Consider the following 26,429-nt stretch of genomic DNA (forward strand, 5'->3'; position numbering starts at 1 on the left):
TCGACGTTCTTTATATCCACGCGTAGGTGAGACTACACTCTACAACTTACGTTTAGACTCCGTCGGCTAATTTTGAATTTATTTTTATTATATTATTTTAGTAGGCCGAGACAGGAAAACTCCGTTATAAATTCATAACTTCTTCATCCGACGTCCGTTTTCGCCTATTTTTTTATCGTTTCACTACAATTAACGAGATCTTCGATTCTCGTTTAGATTGTTTCGGATAAAAACCGCTCGATCTCAAATCGAGTATTCGGGCTGCATACCGCTAAGTCGAAACTTAGAAAAATCATAACTTCCTCATACGAAGTCAGATTTGGACGTTCTTTTTATGCACGATTACGGTTTAATATTTTCTACGACTTTTATTTAGATTGCTAAGGCTAAATATCGCTCTAACGTAAATTCACTTTTTACATCGCGCTGTGTTGTGCCGGTTTTGTCGCGAAACTTCGACAGGTCATAACTTCTTCGTTATAACTCGGATTTCGGCGTTCTTTAGATGTACGAAATCCTTGTAACATATACTACAACTTAGTTAATATTATTCATTCTAAATAATCTTCTATCAAAAAGTGATTTTTGATGCTTATCGTCTCTAAATTGACTAGTCCTGATCTACGGGCGTTACAATTAATGTTTTTTTTAATCTGTATGTTTTTTGTTTGTGGACAATAATATTGGAACGAAGGAAGTATAATGTATTTCTTGATTTCATTGTGATGCCTTTGTGAAGGTACGCATTTTAGACACATGCACTAAAAAACAATAGGAACAACTACCTTTTTGTGCATATCCATAATCGTCACTTATCATCATAAAATTCTGAAATATACATACTTATTTACCAAAAACAAGGATGTTGCAACCAACCCTCTCTTAACATGAGGCCAAACATAGTTTAGATTGGGTGTTGTGGTGCTTTTTATCTTTGTAATTGTTTTGTATCATCTTTTCTAACGTTTGTTTTTATATAAATATTTTGTCATTCTAGTAAAAATCAAATAATAAAGAAAGTAAGAAAAAAAAGTAAACCACAATGGCGGATGGAAAAACAAATAACAAAAACACTGAAAAAGTTAAAAACCCTATGCACTCATGAGTTAAGTAGTCCTTATGCATCAATAGAGTAGTCATTTCTTTCATAATTTACATATTAGCATCTAAACTTAGGAGATTGCAAGAGGGCCGATATCAAAGAAAGAGAGAGGATTGACTAGTTGAGTTTGCAAAGTGCCATACACCAAACGTGATAGTATCAAACTTATGTTAATAATAAAATATACATTGTATTTATGATTATATATCATTGATTTTGAATACATGGAACAAAAAACATAATCATTTCACCATATACGCAATTATAAGAAACAATTACAAGGATTTCATAGGACTTGGGGTCATTGTGGCTTGTTGAGTAATCAAATTTCATGACAAAGTGATCTCCTAATATGTGGATATGTAAAATTGATGAATTACAAGGCAAATCTCCCTTGACGGGTAGTGTTAGCAAACGACTTACTAACTGCCAAAGGAGTAATTACCTGGTAATACATCTATACATTAAAATAATCTTCCAAGGACATTTGATTGATGAAACACATAAGAAACCATTTTATAGGCCAAAAAGAAATATGTATATATTTACTAATAGCATATACTTTGCACATCCCTTCTCTCTCTCCACATTCATCCAACATCAAATTGAGCATGTTTGCAAATTATACTTTTGTGCCATGACCTTTTACAATTCCAAAAGACATAATAATTAAAATGTGTCATACAAAAATGAGTACGGATTATGTTGCCACATATTAAGAAAAGTATTGAAAACTATGGATTCGCTTTTTAGGATGCCAATTGTGTAAGCAATACCAAGGTCCACAAGATCCTTGTAAAAGGTTCTTGGTCAAGATTGCAAATGTACACTAAATTATTCCTATATCACCTAACATGTTTCAATAGCTTCAATGTAAATCGATATTTTGTCTATTAATATAATATAATATAATATTTTGTTTTAAAAATAAATCGTTATTTTGTCTATTATGTAACATTTAAAAGTAAATCGATATTTTGTCTATTGGTGTAACATAATTTTTTGCCTGTTAAACTTCAAATGTACAGCGAATTATTCCTATATCACTAACATTTTGTCTATAGATATAAAATACCAATAAATTAAAAAAGCTATCAAAATATATAAAAACTTCAACTTTTGTTTATAAAGTACCACTGTAACCATGAAAAATGATTATTACCGACAAGAATTAAAGTTTATTACCTGTTCACAATGTTTTTTTAAGGTTAATGATATTTTCAAAATACTTTAGATGGTTTGTTATCCTATTATATCATTAACCTATATATTTATTTATTTGTTTATTTGTTTTAGAATGACCTATAAATAATCTTTGTCAAAACTTCATATCTTTATCAAAAATGAAATGACCATAAACAACAATAACACCCTTCCTTATACCAGTATCATCGTTGTAATTAAAAGAAAAACAAAACATAACATTATAATTTATAGAAATAAACACCATTTTGTATATAACAAACACTCTTATTAAGTGTAACATTTTTTTTACAAGAATGATATTAGCCTATTTGCAACAAAAAAAACTAAAATTACAAGAAATACTGATATTAGTATGTACAACAAAATCACTCTACAAAGGTGGTTGGTTATATACATCTGCTAATAATACATCATCTTCACAATTCTCAATTTCTCCCATCCCAATAAATGCTGCTGATCAATTCAATAAAAAAACATGCACAATTTATTTATTTCTTTCTTTCAATTAAAAAAAAAATCATATCTAGTTAAAGTGAACTTGCCTTGTATTATTATTATACATGTAAGAAGCTTCTTTGTAGCTGCTATGCTATCATCAATCAACACATACCATAGATATCATTGTCTTAATTCATACAGACCTATTGTTGTTGTTATTGACAAAGGGGTGCATTAATAATTGAGCAGCAGTTGGACGATGAATTGGGTTAACTTGTAAACATTTCACAATGAAATCTTGGGCCTCTACTGACAATGTCTCAGGAATAGGAGGGGGTTCACCCCTCCCGATTCTGAACAATGCTTGCATCTGTCAATATTACAACAATTATAAAATTTATAAACAAAGAATCAAGATATATTTTCTATTTGTTTTTTTTTTTTTTCTAATGTACCCCTTCCAAGTGAGAGTATGGAATTTTTCTTGTTAACATCTCCAACACAGTGCAACCAAGACTCCATATATCAACTGCAAGTCCATACCCGTTGTTTTTTCGATTCACAACCTGAGGACACAATCGTAAATTGTCATCCGATTACTTTTGTTTCTTCCCATTACATGGTTGTAGTTTGTAAATTGTCATCCAATGTTTTAATATAAAAAAATAAATATGGGATGATAAAATAACAGACAAACCTCTGGTGCCATCCAATATGGTGTCCCTTTGCAAGATTTAATGTCATTCAATTTGGTTGCCTGTGTAAATAAACAGTGTTATCTTTAATAAATATAATAAAAGAAAATGACACAAAAGAAAGAAAGGGGTCTAGTTAGTTAGTTACCTTTGCTAACCCAAAATCTGCAAGCTTCACAGATCCGGTTACATCAACCAATATATTAGCACATTTTATATCCCTGAAAAATTAATATGAATTCATCAAATTAGAAAAAAGGATGCATTGGAAATTGGGAATTAGCATACAATACAAAAGGAATAAACTTTAACCTATGAACAACATTGCGCTCATGTAGGTAACTCAACCCACTCAAAATCTGTCTGGTGTATACAGAGACTTGGGAATCTCCCAAATGATATTTTTGATAAAGACTTGCTAGTGAACCTTTAGTTACAAGCTCAAGGAAAATGTAAAGTTTTCCATCACCCTGAAACACCATTTAAAAGCTAACTCATGTAAATATGGTAACATAAAAGGAATGTCGGTTTTGGTAAAAGACAGATTGCATACTGTATCTGTCCCAAGATATCGAACTATGTTCTCATGTTTGAATTGGCTTAATAAAGAAATCTCCTAAAGGGGAGAAACAATTATACAAATTAGTATAATTAGTATAAAGAAAATCATGATTGAAGATAGAAGAAGATGAAGAAGAACCAAATTATAAATTATTAAATCACCTGTTCGAGTTGAACAATGCTCTGCTGTCCTTGGCTTCCTTCATCAAGAAGTGAAACCTCCTTCACAGCAAAGAATATTCCATGTCTGCAAATAAGTATCTGTCATATGATATAAAGTAGTTTCAAAGAAAACGATCTTATGATCAAGTAAACACTTTGACATGTTTACAATAGAGCAAAGATGCAAAACCTTTTTGGTGATGACAGAAGTTGTAGTGTAATTGCACTGAAATGTTAATTTACTTACTCGGTGAAACCTTCATAAACAGTTCCATATGACCCCCTTCCAAGAAAGTCACCTTTCTGCCAGCTTTTGTACCTCAGAGGTCCATTAGGTGAATCGGAATCCTCAAGTTCAGTGGCTGCGTTTGAGGAAATATCATCTTCATCTTCATCTTCGTCATCCAAGGTATTTGAACTACTTGGTGAAACGATGGCATCGTTTCCCGACGTTATCCCCCCGTTTTGATTTTCCTCTTTAACACCAATTTGTTCATGAACATCGGTGTTGGCATCTTCATTTGAAGCCCCAACTATTGCAATTGGTCCAGCCGATGCAGAGTCTTCGTCGTCCTTTGTAGCAAAACCCCAAATTAGCTCCCAGCTGGAACCCAGGTTATCGACCACCACTCGTGACTTTGATATACCCGGTGGAGGAGCAAGTAACGGCGGCCGTACACCCTTGATTCCACTTTGACCCTCTACATAACGTTTCTCACGAGATTTACACGCGCCGTCGTCATCGAAGACCGGAGAGCTCTCGGCGTTAACTAAGCCAACACCAGTTCCCAATTGCGAACCAGTTACACATTTTACCTCATTAATTCCACATTCATTGACATCGTCATCACGTTCCTCAACCTCGTCTGTCCGCAAAACCCTAGCTTCTTCTGCCTGCGGTAACCTAGAACGCTCTGATTCACGCTTGACCTCGTCATCATTAACTTTAACTTTACTTCCAAAAATCTCCGACAAACCACTCCCCTGTGAATTTCGAGTCGCATACTGATCAGGAAACGTAAAACTCGGCGGAGAATCGGCATCCGTAGGGAAGGAAGCTTTACGAGCTTTCCAAGCATCCGCCGGAATCTCGAAGTCTTCCGGCCCTGAAAGCCCTAGAGAGCGACAAATCAAGTCGACTTCGCCATCAATCCCTCCAATCCTGAAACTAGTTTGATCAGAGAGCAAAGCAATATCAAGTGATCGAGTACGATGAGCTGATCCACCATGAGAGGATGAGAATGAGGATGAGGATGATGATGATGTAGAGGCGTCATAATCGATGTTCTTGATTGCGTTTCTTCGTTCAAGCTTCGGTCCTAACCGGTTGGGCTTCCTTGACATATTCGTGTTGCTTTGTTTGCCTCTGCAGAATTCTTCACCAGCATAGAGAGAGAGAGAGAGAGAGAGAGAGAGAGAGAGAGAGTTTCTCTGTGTCTGTGTATATATCTATATATGAATCATGAAGATTTAACTGTGCATGAAATGAATAGTGTGATGGACCATTCAACAGGATAACCATTTGTCTGAATTCAGAAGAGTCTGCCCATAAAGGTGAAGCGTCCTTTAAGGTCTTTGAAAAGCGTTGACTCTGGACCTACCTACACCAAATTCGACAAATATATTATTAAAAAAATAATAATAAATAAATTATAATTTTGATCGTTATGGTTCGGTAAAATTCACATTTGACAAAATTGCAAGAATGGTTCCTGTGGTATGTCCAAAAATGCTATTTTGGGCCAAACAGGTTTGGATTAGCACTAATAGTCCAAAAGTTTTCATTTTGTTGTGGCTTTGGTCCAAAACAGTTTAAAAAATCTAAAAATGACGGATTTGCCCTTCTCCATTTGTTTTTTTGCTTTTTTTTTATTTAATTATTTTCTAACTATATGAAAATAAAAAATAAAATAAAATATTTTTCTCTCTCTCTCTCCCCCCTCTCTTTCTCTCTCTCTCCCTCTCTCTCTCTCTCCCCCCTTTCTTTCTCTCTCTTTCTTTTTGTTACCCCTCCTCCTTCTTCATTTTCGAGCAAGTGAACTCCACTGGAGGTGGAGCTATTTTCCGGCCACCGAGAAAGACCAACCATCACCGTTGCCACATCCTTCTCCCTTCCTCTGCTGTTTTTTTTTTCCTTCTGAGAACAACCCACCACTCATCACCACTATAACCACCGGAAACCACCACTCCAACCATCCACATCCTTCTGTTATGTCAAACAAACACCAACCAAAAGCCCCTGCTATTGTTGTAGTCGGAGTTCTTCCTCAGCCACCGCAAGACACCGCCAAACACCCATCCCTTCACCCTCCAATCTCCGACAAATCGACCCCAACTATCTCAACTTCGATTTTCAGTCGTGAAACGCTCCCATCATTTTCTTCTAGAACTCATTCCTCACCTGAATCAAAAGGAAATGGATGAAAAAAGAATAAACCTTGGAGGGATACTGAGCAGGCACAAAAGGTGCAATCGATTGCAAAAATCGTTCCATGTTACACAACGATGAAAGCATCAGAGGTTCTAATGGTATTGGCTTCGATGGCTTTACAGCTCGGTTCTCAGGCTCATCGATGCCGGACGACGTCGTGGATTGGAGATACCAAAACAGAGCCGAAACCCAAACCCAAACCAAAACCAAAAACATGTCGTCCGATGATCTTTTGTTATAACACAAAGGTGACCTAACAAGGATTTATCGATTGAGGCTTCGATAACTCAGAAAAACCCTAACAAATTGAGGAATAGCCAAATCAAATGATTCCCACAAAGAAATGATCCCCTTTTTATGTCGATTTAATTGTAGTGGATTCCTAAGGACGATTCAGAAGCAATTTGATTATTGATCTGGTGGGAAAATGGAGGTTTGAGAGGATGAAAGCGATGGAGAAGGAAGAGATGAAAACCAGTGTCGACCCTGAAGAAAATGGAGAGAGAGAGAGAGAGAGAAATTCGGAGAAGAGAGAGAGGGGAGGGGTATTTTCTTTTTTTTATTTCTGTAATTAAAAAAACTAAAAAAAGAAAAACCAAAGGGTAAAATCGTCATTTTATAAAAAAATCAAGACAAATGGACCAAAGCCGCAGCAAAATGAAAACTTTTTGACTATTGGTGCTAGTCCAAACCTGTTTGGCCCAAAGTAGCATTTTTGGGCATAACACAGGGACCATTCTTGCAATTTTGTCTTCACATTTTTGGTCCCTTGTTAAAAGATTGATAGATTGTATTCTTAATAAGAACCGATGCCATAACTATGACGTTTTCTTGATTGAATGCAGAGTTTTGTTTTGCTACAAAGGAAGAGCAAGGAATTGTCGATTGTTTGCTAAATTGTGGTCTTGGGTGCGTTCATAAGAGATGATCTTTGGTTTGATATCTCAATTCATCTAAGAAATCAATCAAAAAAATGTATTATTTTGATTCATCTCTTTCTATTTCTTAACGTTGCAAGGAATCATTGAATATGTGATCCTAGTGGATTTTGGTTTAATGATTGATTTCTTTCCTTAATTCAGAATTATTCACGTCTTTTACTCTAAGTAACTTTCAAATCTCTTCAAACTTTACTTTGTTAATTCGATTTGTGAAAATGTCAACTTTATGTTCATTTGTACTCACGTGCTTTACTACAACATCACCTTTTTGTATGTACTCATAGATAAAGTGAAACCTTGTGTCAATATGTTTGTTCCTTTAATGAAACATTGGTTTTTCATCAAATACATTGTTGACTTTTTCTCCACATTTAGCTCAAATGGACCATGGTTTCTTCCGATTAACACACCATTATCCAAATACCTTGACATGTTGCACTAGTAGCTGCCATAAACTCTGCCTCACATGATGATAATGCAACACACTTTTGTTTCTATGAGCACCAAGTCACAAGCTTTCCGTCCAGGTAGAAAGCCATATCGGCAATACTTCTTCTGTCAATACCTCTTGCTAGGTCATTGTCACTGTACCTAGTGTAGATGTAAAATTATAAAAGTCGAATATAGTGTATTGTATAGTTTCGCATTTTATGTTATTTTACTAAGTCATCTGTTTTGCGAATTGATAATGTCTAGACTTAGTATATTTTTTGTACACTCATGTTCCCTATAAATAGGGACTGAGGTTAGAAGTAGAGAGGGACTTTTCATAACAGATATCTCTTTTCTGCTTACTTTGTAATCAGTCTTTATCAATATGAGATCTGATTAATATTTACACTTCGTGTTCTTAATCTTCAATCACTTAAATCTAACTTTGTTTTCTCAAATCGCGATAACAATTCTCATCAATTGGTATCAGAGTCTGATTCAAACTGTTTGGATCTGATTTTCGTGTTAGAATCATTTGCTTTTTGAGTTGCAACTTTACTCAAAATTTTTCGCGAATTTTGGTTTTGAAAATCACTTTTGATCTTCAAATTTGAATTGATTCTGTCTTTGAATTGTTAAGTCGAGTAATCGATTAGTGATTTGTGATCAATTCATTTGATCAAATTCTCTATTTCAACAAGTTTTTCAAGCTTTCTGAAAATTTCTGTGTTCATCAATGGCGAACTTCAACATGAATACAATGACTTCCTCAACCAAAATTCCGATGTTAATTCCGATGTTAATTCCAGAATACTATGATCAGTGGGCTGATAGAATGGAAGATTGCTTAAATGGAATTGATGAAGAACTTTGGAATTGTATTGATGGAACAGTGCAAGCTCCTGCTAATGTTCAACCAATTGGACCTTCTACAACATCTACTGAAGTTGCTGATCAGGAAAAACGATTGAAGAATAATGAAAAGAGGTGCATGAGGGAACTAAGAGGTGCTCTACCTCCTATGGTTTACAATTACATCCGTAGTTGTAAAACAGCCAAGGATATCTGGAACACTCTGAAAGAGAAGTATCAAGGTAGCGAAAAGACGAAAATCAACTCTGTGAAGCAATGTCTAGTTGAACTGAAGGAATTCAGACAAAAGGATAAAGAAACTCTTGAAAATTACTATGATCGTCTGAATGAGCTTATGTTTCGCTGTAATAGGTATGGAATCACTAGGTCTATCATGGAGTTCAATTTAACTTTCATTATGGGTCTTCGCAAGGAATGGCGAAATGTGAGCATGATGATTAAGAATCAACAGAGCTTTGATACAACTAAATTGAATGATCTCTACAATCAACTGAAAACACATGAAAGTGAGGTTCCAGAAATGTATGAAGAATCAAAACAGGTTATTGGAGGTCCTTTGGCTCTTGTTTCAAAGGTATCAGAAACTGATGTTAATGAAAAAGATGGTTCAGATGAAGAAGGATTTTTGATGAACTCTGATGATGAAGTTGTGGCATTCTATTCAAACAACAGAGTTAAAAAGTTTTTCAAAAAGCCTTTTAATCCAAAAGGAAAGACTAGTGATGTGAAAAATGCAGTCACAAGAACTGGAGGGGAGGAGAGGAAGAAATTGGAGAAAGCAGATAAGAAACAAAAAGATGCGAAAGAAGAAAAGAAGTTGAAAGGTGATTCAGGAATTTACTGTCACTACTGCAATGGTGCGAATCACTTTGCAGCCGATTGCATGCTGCGAAAGAAAGAAGAGAAGAAGGAAAAAGTTAAAGATGAAGCATACTACTCTGAAAAGATTGAAGAGATACGTGCTAAGACCAAAGGAGTGTCTTTGGTTGCGAAGGGTGAATCTGCTAATGAAGAAAGTGGAACGTATCAGATCTGGTCTTCAGGATCTGATGATGAGGAAATGAGGCATCCCACACATGGAGAAATGTTCGCAAGTTTTGAAGATTGCGAAGAGGAAATTTCAGGAAGGTGCTTCGTATCCAAATCCACAGACAAATCACCCATGACAACCAAGGTACGTGCAATACTTGAATCTTTTAATATTCTTTTATCTGCTTATGATGCTAAAATTGTTTCATTTGATGATACTGTGGCTTATTTTGATTCTGTTATTGTGTCTGCTAGTACTGAAGCTCAAAAATTAAATTTGCAACTAGGTGAGACACGGAGAGAATTAGAAATAAAGAGGAGCAAAGTAGAAAAACTTGAATGCAGATTAAAAATATAGATTGTGATAGGAATAATCTTACAAATGATGTTAGGTTGTTGCTAGCACAAAGAAACATATATTGTAATTCTGCAAAACGATTGTATGCAAAATTAACTGCTTTACATCATTCTTTTGACATTAGCAAATAACAACATAGGAAACTTTTACCTTTTCTTGAGTATGAACGTGAAAAAGTTGATGTTGTTTCTTATGATTGCGAAAGTACAATTGCTCAATTTGACAAGATACCTGATAATAGATATCCATATGGTATTGTCAAAATTGATGAATTTCTGAATGCTGATGAGTTGGTTAACATTGTCAATGAAAGTTTGACAAAGATTGAACAAGTGAAAATCATAAAGAAAACCGAAAATTCAACTCTTGCCTCACAATTCAATTATGCTGATATTGATGAAAATTCAGATAATGTGAGTGAAATCAGTGAGATAGAAGAGGAAGAAGAGGTTGATTGTTCTCAATTGTCAATCATCAATATCACATCTAAGATCAAAGGTAAAGAAATAATAGTTGATTCGATAGTAAAGGATGAAATTGATAAACCTTCAACTCCACAACATTGTAAATTTGATAATGTGGAAGTTGAAAGCTGGAAAACTGATGATACTGATGAGAACAAAAAAGAAAAGAAAGATTCAAATGAAACACCTCAAAGAGTTGTGGTTGATCAAGTGTTTGAAAATACAAAAGAAATTGACAAAATTTTAAATGACAAAGGTGCACATTATTTGGAAACCAACACAGTGGTATATCCAAATTTTATATGTACTGATAAAACCATTTTTCCAAATCAAGTTTTTTTCACTACTGGAAATGCTGAGAAAGTTCATCCTGAATTCAACAAAATAATTGAAAAAGATAATCTAAAGTCAATGATAGAAGGTTTTTTCGCAAATCAAAACACAGAAGAAAACAATTTAACTCAAAATCCTTATGTGTTTCAAAAACAAAAATCATTACAAAAATGGGTGGTTAAAGGTGAAAAATCAAACAAAATTTTTGAAAAAGTTGAAAAATCAAAGTCTGAAGTGAAACTAAATTCACATGAATTCAAATTGATGGTTGGAAATTATTCAACAGAAAATAATGTTTCAAAAAGAAAAGCAAGAAAAGCAATTTTCTGGCAAGTTGTGTCTAATGACAAACCAAGAGTTGAAAAAGAACAAATTTCAAAAACATCATCAAAATTTCAAAACAAAAATAAACAAACATATTCAAGTTTTCATAAACCAATAAACTCTATTGACAAAGTTCCATATATTCGCAAATATGACAACAATTGAAAATTTGAGAATTCGCAAAAATTTGCAAATAATCAAAAGTTTCAAAATGTTGGCAAATTCACGCATACTTCATCAAGTTTGAAAAACTCAACTCAAGCCAAAATGAAATTTTCACCAAAACAACCAAATTTTCCAAATCCTTCAGTCTCAAAACCAACCAAAGTTTCATATACAAAAGGAAAATCTGATGTAAGTACGATCAATCGTTGGTTTGAAGGGAAAGGAAGAAAATATCAAAGTGGGAAGTTTTCAGAGGAACAAATCAAGAATGCATTTGATAAGTTCGCAAATAACTCTTCAACTGCTAGTTCAACATCTCATAATTCGCAAGTTCCGGTTCAAAAATGGAAACCAGTTATCAAAAATGCGAATGTTGTGAAGGATAAGATTACAATCAATGGAAATCCAAAACTATTGAATGACTATATCTCAATATCTAGATCTGATGATGTTGATATAATGGATTCTGTTACAAACAAAGTGAAAACATGGTTTTTAAATTCCAAGAATTTGTTTCATTCTACTAATGATGGACCCAACAAGTCTTGGGTTCCTAAATTCTTCCAATAAATGCAGGTGATGTGTGACAAGCAATATGATACGAAATGGTATATTGATAGTGGTTGCTCTCGTCATATGACTGGAAGAAAGGAAAACTTGCGAGATTATAGAAGCTTGGAAAATGCTGGAGTAGTCAAATTTGGAAATAATCACAAGTGTCAAGTGAAAGGCTATGGCAAAGTCACAAATGGAAACTTCACTGTAAACAGAGTTGCTTATGTTGAAGGACTTCAACATAATTTGATAAGTGTGTCACAACTTGTTGTTGGTACTGGAAATCAAGTTGTATTTAATGAAGAAGGAAGTATCATTTCAAATGCAAAATCAAATGAAATACTTCTCAAATCCAAAAGATATGGTGATATGTTTACATTATACAGCAAACCAATTGTGGGAAAACTTGTTGTGTGTTTACTATCAAAAGCATCTAATGATCTCAGCTGGCTTTGGCATAGAAGATTGTCACACTTGAACTTTCAAAATATTAATAAACTTGTAACTGAAGATTTAGTTCGAGGGTTACCAGTACTAAAATTTGACAATGATTCTTTGTGTGCAGCTTGTGAACAAGGAAAACAACATCGAAAAGGTCATCCGATTGTGATAGATAAAAAAATCGTAGAACCATTGGAACTTCTTCACATTGACTTATGTGGACCATCGACTGTTGCAACAATCAATAAAAAGTGGTATATTTTAGTTGTTGTAGATGATTTCTCTCGAGTCACATGAGTGTTTTTTCTCAGGTTGAAATCTGAAGTTGCTCAGACGATGATAGATTTTATCAAAAAGATTGAACTCAGTCTGAAGAGAAATGTACGAAAAATTAAAAGTGATAATGACTCTGAGTTTAAAAATCAAACTCTTGATATTTTTCTCACAAGCAAAGGCATTTCGCATAATTTCTCATCACCATATACTCCACAACAAAATGGAGTTGTTGAAAGAAGAAATCGATCTCTATGCGAAGCAGCCAGGACCATGTTAACATATGCGAATCTACCTCAATATCTTTGGGCAGAAGCAATGTCTACTGCATGTTTTACTCAGAATCGATCATTCATTCATCGAAGATTCAATGTTACTCCATATGAAATCATAAATAATCGGAAACCTAATGTAAAATTCTTTCATGTTTTTGGTTGCAGGTGTTTTATCATGAATCTCAAAGATAATTTGTCCAAGTTCCAAGCTAAAGCTGATGAAGGCATATTCTTAGGATATTCACAGAATTCAGTTGCATACAGAGTGCTTAATAAAAGAACAAGAAAAGTTGAAGAAACTTTCAATTTAACATTTGATGATTACTATCTTAAACAAATGGATAGTAAATTTGAAAATAAATCAATACTTGTGGATTCAAACACTCCAATTGATAATTCTGAAATAAATGATTTTGATTATGACTTAATTTTCGGCATTCCTGACAGGGCAATTGATGCAGAAAATAATGCTCCTGATAATCAAACATCAGAATCCTCAAAACATACTGATGATTCGACAATAACTTGTGAAAGTACGCCTGATATTCGTGTAGAGGAGGAACATACGAGTATTCATGAAGATAATCAGCCAACTTTCGAGGGGGAGAATGAAATTATGAATCATCAAGTTGAGGGGGAGCATTCGCAGAATCAACAGGAACATCATTTTGAGGGGGAGCATCAAGATGAAGATCATGTTGAGGGGGAGCATGATGAAACAGAGACAATTAATCTTGATGAAAATGATGAGTTTCATGAACTAAATGATAACTTTTCTGTTGCAGGATCTGAAAATGAAGATATGTATGAAGATGCACCATTAGAATTTGATCCTAATTTTCCACCACTTGAGAAATGGACAAGAAATCATCCAAAAGAACAGGTAATTGGTAATCCACAAGAAGGTGTGTTGACTAGAGCTCAAAGTCGTGCGAAAAATGAGGTACTGAATGCGAACCAAGAACTATGTATGTTTAATGTATTTATTTCGAAAATAGAGCCAAAGACAGTAAAGGATGCTATGGAACACTCAGATTGGGTTGTTGCTATGCAATCTGAACTGGCTGAATTTGAACGAAACAAGGTTTGGAGATTAGTTTCTAAACCTTCTGCTGTTTCAATTGTTGGATTAAAATGGATTTTTAAAAACAAAACCGATAAAGATGGCAATATTATTCGAAATAAAGCTAGACTAGTGGTTAAAAGTTATTCGCAACAAGAAGGCATAGACTATGAAGAAACATTTGCACCTATTGCAAGACTTGAAGCAGTTCGCATATTTTTAGCCTATGCAGCTCACAAAGACTTTGATGTTTATCAAATGGATGTTAAATGTGCATTCTTAAATGGAGAACTAGAAGAAACAGTGTATGTTGAACAACCACCAGGATTTATAAGCAATGAACATCCTAATCATGTTTATATCCTAGACAAAGCTGTATATGGATTAAAACAAGCACCAAGAGCCTGGTACGTAACACTTACAAATTTCTTGAAACAATCTAAATTTAAACAAAGATCAGTTGACCCCACATTATTTCGCAAGAAAGTTGGGTGTTATCTAATGCTTGTTCAAATTTATGTTGATGATATTATCTTTGGCTCAACTGATCCAGCATTGTCAATTGAATTTGAAAATTTAATGAAAAGTCAGTTTGAAATGAGCATGATGGGAAAAATTAATAATTTTCTTGGTTTAAACATAAGACAGAACATGGATGGAATCTTAATCAATCAAGAAAAATATACGAAGAACTTGCTTGAAAAGTTTGGAATGACTAATAGCACAAAACTCAGAGTACCAATGGCAGTAGGAACAAGACTAACTCCTTCGTTAGATGCTCCTGCTGTTGATTTAACACTTTATCGAAGCATGATAGGGTCTTTATTGTACTTAACTGCAAGTAGACCTGATATTATGTTTTCGGTTTGCAATTGTGCTAGATATCAAGCTAATCCCAGAGAACCTCATCTGACTGCAGTGAAAAATATTTTTCGCTATCTAAAGGGAACCGTTTCTTTAGGACTTTGGTATCCTGCGAAAACGGGGTTTTTCATTCAAGCTTTTTCAGGTTCTGATCTAGGAGGATGTACTTTGGATAGGAAAAGTACGAGTGGTGGATGTCAACTATTGGATGGGAAGTTGGTGAGTTGGCAATCAAAGAAATAGACTTGTATGGCTATATCAACCGCTGAGGCAGAATACATAGCTGCTGCTGCTTGCACTTCGTAAATTATTTGGATTCAGAGTCAACTTCGTGACTATGCAATAAACATGAAAAAGATTCTTTTGTATTGTGATTCGCAAAGTGCAATTCGCATTTGTCATAATCCAGTACAACATTCAAAGACAAAACACATTGCTCTTCGATATCATTTTATCAAAGATCATGTGGAAGATGGGAATATTGAAATTCATTTTGTTAAAACAACTGAACAACTTGCTGATATTTTTACAAAACCTCTTGATGAAAAATCATTTGTTAGAATTTTAGCAGGTTTGGGGATGATTAATGCGAATTCAATTTCAACAACTCATGCCTAAAAGTCTTGTTCAACAGTTATGAGTCAAATTTGTTCAGAGGTTACTGTTCATTCAGAGGCTTCGCATCCACATCTTTTCGCATTTGAGATCATAACAACTAAGGTAAGGTTTACGACTAATTTTTTTTTTAACTTTTGAAAAATCAAAAATCCAAAAAGATTTTATTTTGTTATGTTTTTCATTTTGAAAAATTAAAAATCCAAAAAGATTTTTTTTGTTGTTATGTTCTTTAATTTTGAAAAATTCAAAAATCACAAAAATATTTTTGTTTTCTTTGTTCTTTAAACTTTGTGTGCTGAGAATTTAATACAGGGCTAAAATGCGAAGAGGTCATACTTATGTGTTTCTACGGGAAGGTATCAAATTTCTTTTAAAAACTAGTTAGGATGTCCCTAGAAGCATGTTGCTGTATGTAGACCAAAAGCCTCAACATGACTCTATGTGTGTGAAGAAAGCCTTAATGAAATTATCACATGAAAATTTCTTCCCAAAAAGGCTTATATTCGCATAAGTCAACAGAGCTACCTTACTCTTCTCAAATGAGTTAAGAGTTTTCTGTTTTGTCCATTATAACAGAGGTACACTTCGATTCTTATCCAATCTTTTTATACCAAACAATTCTTACACTCCAAAATTTTGAAGAGATTTGTCCTTGAGGTCTTTGATCAAACCAATCAAAACCTAGACAAATCACAAGTCTGTGTTTATGATCTAACATCATGAGTCCGTGATGGAAGTGAAACCCAAAAATCATACACCTTAAGGAATTGACAGGGAACTTTGTTCCAGATTTGTACGAAACCTTTGTTTCAGTATCAAAAATTTCGAAACTTCAAATCATATTCAATTCGCATGTGTGGTCTTGATCAAATATTCACAACCAATAATGTTTGTTACCCAACAAGATCCAGAACAAATTTTCTTTTGAATATGATTTCAGTGTAAGTTTCATTCGCAAATCCTTGTCATGATAAATATTTTCACAAGCCAACTTGTCACTGACTACACTGGTCAAACAAGTAATTTCATTTACAATTTCTCACCTTATGTTAAGGCTGATATGTAATGAAATTTCAAACCAATCCACAATGTCTTTTAAAAGAAGCCCTTCGATACTTCTCTACAAGTATTTGATTGTAAATCACAGGAAAATACACAAGTTGTTGATTATCTCTCTTGATAATTAACGAAGCAACCTTTGCCTGGGGTTTTACTGCATTCATGTCAAATTAAATGTTTGACATCACAACATTCCAAAATTTTTTGTTTCTCATCTTATTTTGTTGACACAATGCACACACGAAATCCTTGAGGTTCTGAGACTGATGATTTCGCAAATCTGGCATATGACTTCACTTTATATCCCAAAAGTGAAAGAGCCTTGAATCCATGTAAAGGGTTTTAACCGTTCAGATTCTATAACGGGAAACTTGACAGGCTGTATACTCAAAATGGTTGGTATTCTATCCGGTTTTCAAGGAGATGGGACAGTTACTTTTTGAAGCATGGTTATCTTTTGCAGTCATGATCCGATTTTCAAGGTGCCACATCGGATAACATTAAATGTATCCCGCTTTAATTTCAAATCAATTTGAGTAAACTATAAAAGGGGGATCAAGAACACTATATACGGTTACGCAAACAGAACTCTCACAAACCTTCAAAGTCTAAACCTTGATAAAAAATTCATCGTTTTCAAACCCTAACAATGGCAGTCACTCAATCCAACACTGATGAAGTTCTTTTTCAATCCCTGATGAAAATCCAAAGAACAAACTATCAAGTTGATCCAAATGTATCTTCTTATCCTGAAGAATTGAAGATGCTTATCGTTGCCCTGAAACGATCACCTCTGTCAACTGCCATGTTCAGTTCCTTCTCTGTTCCGATGATTTGGTTAACCTGGGCAACTTCAACGGCATCATACAATCATTCATCGGATGTGATCACATTCAACTTGATCAACAACAAACGGGTCAAGCTTTCCAAGAAGATGTTTGTTGAAATCTTGTAGATTCCAAACAACCCTCCATTCGTCAAACATGTTAACTCTCAAATTATCCACATGTTCAACGAGATGGGCCATCAATCAGAGCTTGAGAAGACCAGTGACTTTCGCAAGTCTGGGTTGCCATGCATATGGAATTTCTTATTTGGAATTTTTCTTAGATGCCTAACCGGAAGATCAGTTGGACTGGATAGAGGAAGAAAGGAAGTATATGCCATGGTTATGGGCCTATACTATGATGTAAATGTTGATTATGCAACCCAATTATGGAAGGAATTTGTTAAAAGTCTTGAAAACACAAGTTCGGAAAAGGGAATTTCATGTGCAAGATATTGGAGCTTGATTCTGCAGAAGGTCTATGAAAAAGAAGCAATTCCAGTCATGGAGGATGTTGAAGTTGCAGAATTTTCTTTGTATTAGTTTCCAAAGACAATAGAAGATGATGAAGCAATCTTTACACATGTGGCTCGTATTCCAGATGTGATGCTTCGCAAAGTATCTCCAACTCACAAAGTCTTGGTGAGATATTTGCGAACAGTTGATCAATCAAAGCAGACTGGAGTATTACTGGATGTTGCTATTCCGTCAAAGAAGAAGAAGCTTATCAAGAAAGATGCGAAGGGTTCATCCTCACAACAAGTTCAAGATGAAGCTATTCAGACTGAAGAAACTTCATCTAAGTCGAAGAAAGAAATCATACCTTCTAAGTCTGGGGTATTGAAGAAAATTCACAAGGCTGAGGTGAGTAGTAAAGGTGTTACTATTCGCAGTATTCCAGCTCCGGTTTCTCCAGGAACGAAGAGGCAAAGAGCTGAAGACGTTTCCAAGAACATGCAACGTACTCTCATCAAAAGGAGAAAGATGGTGATTCGCAATGAATCATCTGATGAAGAAATCGTACCAGAAACTCCACCAGTAACATCTATGGTAAATGTTTCTTTACCGATTATTCATACTTCGCAAATTTCTACCACTTTACCACTTTCCAAACCACTTGAAATAGTCACTACCAAATCAGTTTCTGAGGAGGTACCTATTTCTGATACGGTTGTCAACGTATCTGATACGGGGGCACCTATCCTGAGTGTTGCAACCACAATCCCAATCACCTTACCTATTTCATTACCAGTTGTTTCAATTCCAGTTACCACTTTATCCACCACTTCATCAATTTTTGATCATGCTCTTCAAAACCCATTCACAACACTTTTTCCATCTCAATCACCCAAAAATCCTCAACCTTCGCAACCTTTATCTGATAATGAAACTGAAGGAGGTGCCTTTGGAGGGATCATTGAAGATATTCGTTTTGATTCAGAGGAGGAGGATATTCCTAATCATATGCTTATGATAGGAAAACAATTTAAAATCCTGAATCAAAAATTAAATGCTATTATTCAGTCGCAAGCTGATTCTGGCAGGATGTCCTCTATTTCCGCTATGGAGGTTGATGTAATGATCAAAGGGGCTGAGAAGTGGATTATGGAGAAGGTTGATCAATCCGACAAAAATAATGAGCTTCGCATTCAAGCACAAGGGAGCAATTTTTCTTCAGCAGTAAAGGATTTGAAAGCTGTTACAAAAGAACGTCATGTTCTTTTTGTACAAGATGTGAAGAAAGTTCGCGAAGATGTCAACTGTAAGATTCAAGAGTTGAAATCTGAACCTGCGAAGGAGCTTCAGGATATCCATGCACAAAATGCTGAAGTTCAAAAAAAAATTGTGGAGGTTTCTACACGAGTACAAAAGTTTGTTGATATTCCTGTTCGTAAAGATTATACTGAAGAAACAAAGGAGAAGCTTGATCAGCTAACCAAGTTGGTGTCTGAGCTTAAAGTGATCGTTTCGCTATCTTCAACAACACAAATTCTCACTCCTGAGTTCTTGTCTCTAAAGATTAATACTTTAGAACAAGCAATTCAGAAAGCTCTTGCTCCACTCGCAAATTTTACTTCTTTACTACCAAGGAGTGCCCCACCTGCTTTCACAGGGGTGCAAGGGGGAGAGAAAAGCTCAAGTAAAGAAGAAAATGCGAAGACAGTTGGGAAAGTTATATCTACTCAACTTATAACTACTCTTCCCATACTTACGAAGCCAATTTCCTCAACCACACTAACCACAAAAACGATTGCCAAAGGAATAGTTATTGGAGAAAAAGAAGGAGGCTCAAGTTCAAAACCTCAAACAGATACGGTGGGAAAAGGAAAAGGGATTTTATATGAAAAATCAAAGGAGGAGAAGAAAGCTGAGGCTGAAGCTGAATTAGAAAGAATGAGGCAAGTACAGAGCATTATGAGGCAGAGGGCAAGTGATCCTCCCACAATGAACAAAGGAGATCCTGCGAAGCTTTACTCTTATGAAACAATAGAGTCAAAAGTTGTAGGAAGGGAGATGTACGAATTTGAGAAAAAGCCGAAGAGGAGTTATGATATTGTGAACTCAGATAATTGTCAGTTGGATTTTCCAATAAATGAAATGCTATTCATTACTGCTCAGTACAAGATAAGTGAGAAGTTTGATAATCCTGATGATTATACTCACATGAAAATCAGATTTCATGCTGTCTTGGGAAAGAATCCAGATGAAGTTTGGTCTTTATTGAAGATCAAAAAGGTGCTAACAATCAAGAAAGACGTATTGTTTGAAGATATGCTTCAAAATTTTCGTTATTTTGTTATCAGAGCAGACAACAAGCAGTATGACTTCACGGTAGCTGATTTTCCATTGATGAACTGCAATGATTTAATTCAAGTGGCTCTGATCTTGAAGCATATGGAAGAAAATAATCTCAAAGGCTCTGAGACTGAAATGTTCAACGTAGGTTTCGCACATGTGAAGACATTCATCGACAACTACTTCGATTGTTTGGCCCTTACAGATGATGAACTGGCTAATGTGCTGGGAAGAGAAGTAAAAGTTCCTTGGGAAGAAACTTTATCCCAATCAGCTTTGTCGAAATATGTAGTTGGAGAAATATGCCTAAAACCGTTCGGCATGGTGTTTTCTGGAAGAGACACAAAAGGGAAACCCAAGAAATTTTTGTTCAAAGTCTCAGAGATTGAAAGATATAATTCTGCGCAATATACGCACTTTATTGTCCGTATGAATAATTGCAAGAAGAATAATGAAGGACACAAGAAAGATCTCAAGAAGGTGATTTCCTGGTATGGAGAAGTGCGAAGGACAATCCACTCTGCTGTTCGAAAGCTTATGGGATGAATAGCGTCGATTGTTTACAAAGGGGGAGAATGTAGATGTAAAATTGTAAATGTCGAATATAGTGTATTGTATAGTTTCGCATTTTATGTTATTTTACTAAGTCATCTGTTTTGCGAAGTGATAATGTCTAGACTTAGTATATTTTTTGTACACTCATGTTCCCTATAAATAGGGACTGAGGTTAGAAGTAGAGAGGGACTTTTCATAACAGATATCTCTTTTCTGCTTACTTTGTAATCAGTCTTTATCAATATGAGATCTGATTAATATTTACACTTCGTGTTCTTAATCTTCAATCACTCAAATCTAACTTTGTTTTCTCAAATCTCGATAACAATTCTCATCACCTAGTCACGTCATTCTTCTTTCCACATCTTGTGTACGATATGTAACACCGTGAATTTCAAAATAATTTTTCGCATAATATAAAAACATTTTAATTTAAATTTTCATAAAACATCAAGTTTAAAACTCCAATCCATATCATACAAAATCCCAAGATCATGTATTATAAAAATCTCATGCATGTGTACAGATCAAGCCGACGCCTTCCCACGGTCATCACTAGTACCTGAAACAAACAACACTAACACTGTAAGCACAAAGCTTAGTGAGTTCCTCAAAATACCACACATAACACATATTAGCCACTCGAGGCTATAACTCTGCGGGTCCGTAGACCCTGCTCTGTGAACCCACAGGTTCTAACTCTGGGAACCTTCCGGTTCCAACTCTATAAACATGCACAACATAAATCACATAGAAATAATGCAGTACAACACATAACAGGCATATAACATACAAATACTCTATCACATAACTCTGATTACCTACTCAAGGTAAAGTATAGTGAGAAGACTCACCTCGTATATCTCGATAACTCGCGAATCCCGGAAATCACTCGTGCTCGATCCTCCGAGCTATAATCCTCCTATAACATCATATGTTTCTAATTAACACTTTTACCACTAAGGTTGACTACCCCTATCAAGTCAACACTGGTCAACTCTGGTCAACAGTCAACTTTGACCGGACTCGGCGAGTGCACTATGGCGACTCGGCGAGTCTAGACGTGTTCACTGACTCTCTAGAACCAACACCAGGGGTACCTCCTTGTTCCTCAGAACCTTGACTTTCCGATCTCTGATGGCCTCTGGTCTCTCAGCATAATTCAGGCTCGCATCCACCTGAATATCCTCTAATGGAACCACCGCCGACTCGTCGGCTATACACTTCCTCAGCTGCGACACATGAAAAGTGTCGTGAATCTGCCCCAACTCTGCTGGCAAATCCAAAAGATAGGCTACCCAGCCTACCATCGCGATCACACGGAAAGGACCAATATATCGGGGCCCCAACTTGCCCCTCTTCCTGAATCAAATCATTCCTTTCCAAGGAGAGACCTTCAGGAGTACAAGGTCGCCGACTTGGAACTCAAGCTCGGACCGACGCCTGTCTGCATAACTCTTCTGTCGGCTCTGAGCGGTCAACAACCTCTGTCTGACCTGCTGGATCTACTCTGACGTTTGAAGCACGATCTTTGTACTGCCCATCACCCGCTGTCCAACCTCTCCCCAACAAATGGGGGGTCCGACACCTCCTCCCATACAACAGCTCAAAGGGTGGCATACCAATGCTCGAATGATGGATGTTGTTGTAGGAAAACTCTGCCAAGGGCAAATATGCATCCCAGCTACCCCCGAAATCCAACACACATGCCCGGAGCATGTCCTCGAGCGTCTGAATCGTCCGCTCATTCTGACCGTCTGTCTGGGGATGATATGTGGTACTAAAATGCAGTCTAGTACCCAACTCCTCATGAAACCTCTTCCAGAATCTGGAAGTGAAACGCACATCACGGTCTGAAACAATCGAGATCGGCACCCCATGCCGAGATACCACTTCCCTCACGTACACCTCCGCCAATTTCTCTGCTGAAGAACTCTCGCTGATAGCAAGGAAGTGAGCGCTCTTCGTCAATCTGTCCACAATCACCCAAATTGCATCAACTCCTCTGGCAGTCCTTGGCAATTTGGTGATGAAATCCATAGTGATCTGTTCCCATTTCCATTCGGGAACCTCCAATGGCTGCAACTTACCATGCGGCCCCTGGTGCTCGGCCTTAACCCTGCGGCAGGTCAAGCACATCTCAACAAACCACGCGACATCCCTCTTCATACAGGGCCACCAATACTCCTTTCTCAAATCCAAATACATCTTAGTGGCCCCCGGATGGATCGAAAATTTCGACCGATGTGCCTCCTCCATCAAAATGGTACGCGTCCCTCCCACAAACAGTACCCAGATACGCCCCTGAAATGCCATAAGCCCCCGACCATCGGTAACGAACTCTGAAACCAAACCAACAACCTGTTCCCTCTTCTGCATCTCAGGTTGCACAGCCTCGGCCTGTGCCCCACGAATGGCGTCCAACACTGGAGCTATCACGGTCAATCTCAAACATACATCTCACAGCGGTGTGCCCTCCGCCCTGCGGCTCAATGCATCGGCTACCACGTTAGCCTTGCCTGGGTGGTACAGGATCTCACAATCATAATCCTTGACCACATCCAACCACCTTCTCTGACGCATATTCAGGTTGGGCTGATCCATCAAATACTTCAAACTCTTATGGTCCGTGTATATCGTACACCGAACCCCATACAAGTAGTGACGTCAAATCTTGAGGGCGAACACCACTGCCCCCAACTCTAGATCATGGGTGGGATATCTCGTCTCATGAGGCTTCAACTGCCTCGATGCATATGCTATCACATGCCCTCTCTGCATCAGCACCGCTCCCAACCCCAAAATCGATGCATCACAGTATACCACAAAGTCCTCCATCCCTTCCGGGAGAGCTAACACCGGGGCTTCGCACAACCTTTGGCGAAGTGTCTCAAAGGAGGTCTGCTGCTCGGGGCCCCATGAAAAAGCAACACCCTTCCGGGTCAATCTAGTGATTGGCACTGCGATCTTAGAGAAATCCTTGATAAACCTCCGATAATACCCTGCCAACCCTAGGAAACTCCTGATCTCGGAGGGTGACCTCGGCACCTCCCAACTCATCACCGCCTCAACCTTGGCCGGATCGACCAATATCCCTTCCTGGTTAACGAGATGTCCTAAGAACTGTACCTCCCGCAACCAGAAATCACACTTGGAGAATTTGGCATAAAGCCTCTCCGATCTCAGAACTCCGAGAACCTCTCTCAAGTGCTCCTCATGCTGCTCTCTAGATCTCGAATATACCAGAATGTCGTCGATAAATACAATCACCGACCGATCCAGCATCGGCCTACACACTCGGTTCATGAGATCCATGAACACTGCCGGGGCATTGGTGAGCCCGAAAGGCATCACCACAAACTCATAATGCCCATAACGTGTCCTGAACGCTGTCTTCTGGACGTCCTCATCTCGCACCCTCACCTGATGATATCCAAACCTCAAGTCAATCTTGGAGAACCAAGATGCTCCCTGCAACTGATCAAACAAATCGTCGATCCTCGGCAACGGGTAACGGTTCTTGACCGTCAGCTTGTTCAACTCCCGGTAATCAATGCACATCCGGTGTGAACCATCCTTCTTCTTGACAAACAGGATCGACGCTCCCCACGGCGAGCTGCTCGGCCGAATAAACCCCTTTCCCATCAGCTCCTGAACCTGCGAGGATAACTCTTGCATCTCTGGAGGTGCAAGACGATAGGGCACCTTAGCGATAGGCGCGGCCCCCGAAACCAAATCGATACTGAACTCCACTTGCCTCACAGGAGGCACACCCGACAACTCCTCGGGAAATACATCCAGGAACTCACGCACCACCGGGACCTCCTCAACTGAACTCGGCCTCTCGGAATCCACCCGCGTATCCATCACATACGCCACAAAACCCTTACAGCCCTGCTGTAGACACTGCCTTGCCCTAGCGGCCGAACAAAACGCTGATCATGAACGTGTACCCTCGCCGTACACCGAAAGAACTCCCCCACTAGGGTCTCGTATGGTCACCAGCTGTCGCTCGCAGTCGATAACTGCACCGAATCGGCTCAACCAGTCCATGCCCACAATGACACATACATCACCCATCGCAATAGGAACTAGATCAATCGGGAACTCAACACCGAAAATCTCGACTACGCACCCTCGGAGAACCTCCGTGGCATATATCACCCTCTCATCAGCTATGGACACTCTCAGAGGCCGACTCAGCGCCTCACGACTAACACTGATATGCTGACTAAAGGCCAAAGATACAAAAGACCGACTCGCACCCGAGTCAAATAACACCAATGCAGGTACAGAATTCACAAGAAAAGTACCTACGCACAACATAATATAAACATAATATCTCAACATCAAAATAAATATACGAAAGAATACATACCAGCCACGACATCGGGTGCTGCGCGGACCTCCTCCGCGGTCAGCTGAAAAGCTCTCCCTCGTGCCCTTGGCGCCTCGGCCTTCATTGGCCGACTCTCTGTAGCTCGGATGGCGGCAGGGGCAGATCCCTGAGGTGCTCCCTGAGATGATCCTCGCAACTGCGGACACTCTGCCTTCCGGTGTCCGGTCTGATTGCAGTGAAAACACACCGCAAACCCCTTGGGGCAGTCCTTGGCCATGTGCCCCTCCTTGCCGCACTTGTAGCAAGATCCTGCTCTACAAACTCCATCATGACCCTTGCCACACTTCCCACAAGTGCGGCCCTTCTGGCTCCCTGGTTTGGGATCAGCGGGCTTGGCCTGCTTGGCTGCCGGCTGAGACTGTGCCGTTCGCCGATCCCTCCCCTGAGACTTTGCCTCCTCCCTGGCCTGAGTCTCTAGCTCAATCTCCCTCTTCCGGGCATTTGCCTGAAGCTCAGCAAATGTCCGGTACGAGGAGTTCGCCGTGAACTCCCGAATGTCTCGCCTCAAGATACTCAGATATCGGCTCATACGTGCCTGCTCGGTGGACACGTGCTCAGGGCAGAACATTGCCCTCTCATGGAACATCCTGGTGATCACTGTAACCGACTCAATACCCTGCTTGAGGGTCAGAAACTCCTGGGCCAAACGCTCCCTCTCCACCTGGGGAACGTACTCATCTCGGAACATGGCAGTGAACCTCTCCCAGGTCACTGCCGCAAGCTCAGCAGGCGTAAAGTGCGCCGTCACAAACTTCCACCAGTCCTTCGCTCCCAAGCGAAGCTGGTTCAGCACGAACCGAACCTTCAAATGCTCAGGAGATGAGCAAGTGAAGAAACACCCCTCTATGTCAGAAATCCACCTCATAGCTGCCACCAGGTCTTGGGTCCCATCAAACTCTGGTGGTTTTGTGTTGCTGAACTCCCGGAACAGCAACGCATCACCACCTTGCGGCCTAGCGGCAGCAATAGCTGCGGTGGCCGCTGCAACAGCAGCCTCAGAAAGAGCGGCATAACGCTCTTCAAAAGTCTCAATCAGCGTGGTCTTAATAGACCCGAACATCTCTGGTATCTCTGCCCTGATGGCCGCAGCCACCTCCTCGCGGATGATCCGGCGGATCTCCTCATCACTGGTATCATTGCTCTCAGGCATCAAACGTGTCCTCACCATGATCTACCTCTGAAAATACAACA

General features: G+C 38.1%; 1 protein-coding gene across 3 annotated transcripts; it reads right to left on the reverse strand.

The window, feature by feature from the left end:
- Positions 1-2,532: 2,532 nt before the first annotated feature.
- On the reverse strand, positions 2,533-5,678 carry LOC111878306 (mitogen-activated protein kinase kinase kinase 1). 3 transcript variants are annotated; one of them, XM_023874814.2, is made up of 9 exons: positions 4,412-5,677; positions 4,165-4,249; positions 3,995-4,057; positions 3,754-3,911; positions 3,590-3,662; positions 3,444-3,503; positions 3,202-3,312; positions 2,851-3,116; positions 2,533-2,758 (listed from the first exon to the last, which is right to left on the reverse strand). In XM_023874814.2, exons 1-8 carry the CDS (start codon positions 5,506-5,508, stop codon positions 2,940-2,942), a joined length of 1,824 nt encoding a protein of 607 aa, XP_023730582.1. In that variant the 5' UTR covers positions 5,509-5,677; the 3' UTR covers positions 2,533-2,758; positions 2,851-2,939. The 3 variants fall into 3 exon arrangements, with proteins under 3 accessions (XP_023730582.1, XP_023730581.1, XP_042758744.1); XM_023874813.2 differs by having other exon boundaries at positions 2,533-2,761; XM_042902810.1 differs by lacking the exon at positions 3,995-4,057 and having other exon boundaries at positions 2,533-2,761; positions 4,412-5,678.
- Positions 5,679-26,429: the final 20,751 nt, after the last annotated feature.

This window comes from Lactuca sativa, chromosome 5, assembly GCF_002870075.4.
Source record: "Lactuca sativa cultivar Salinas chromosome 5, Lsat_Salinas_v11, whole genome shotgun sequence".
Taxonomy (NCBI): Eukaryota; Viridiplantae; Streptophyta; class Magnoliopsida; order Asterales; family Asteraceae; genus Lactuca; species Lactuca sativa.

Excerpts from the sequence above, each read along its gene's own strand:
- LOC111878306 (XM_023874814.2), bottom strand. The coding sequence starts at position 5,508 with ATGTCAAGGAAGCCCAACCGGTTAGGACCGAAGCTTGAACGAAGAAAC. Across the intron at positions 3,912-3,994 it reads GATATCTTGGGACAGATACA|GGTGATGGAAAACTTTACAT; the intron begins GTATGCAATCTG and ends ATGGTGTTTCAG. Across the intron at positions 3,504-3,589 it reads CAGATTTTGGGTTAGCAAAG|GCAACCAAATTGAATGACAT; the intron begins GTAACTAACTAA and ends TTATTTACACAG.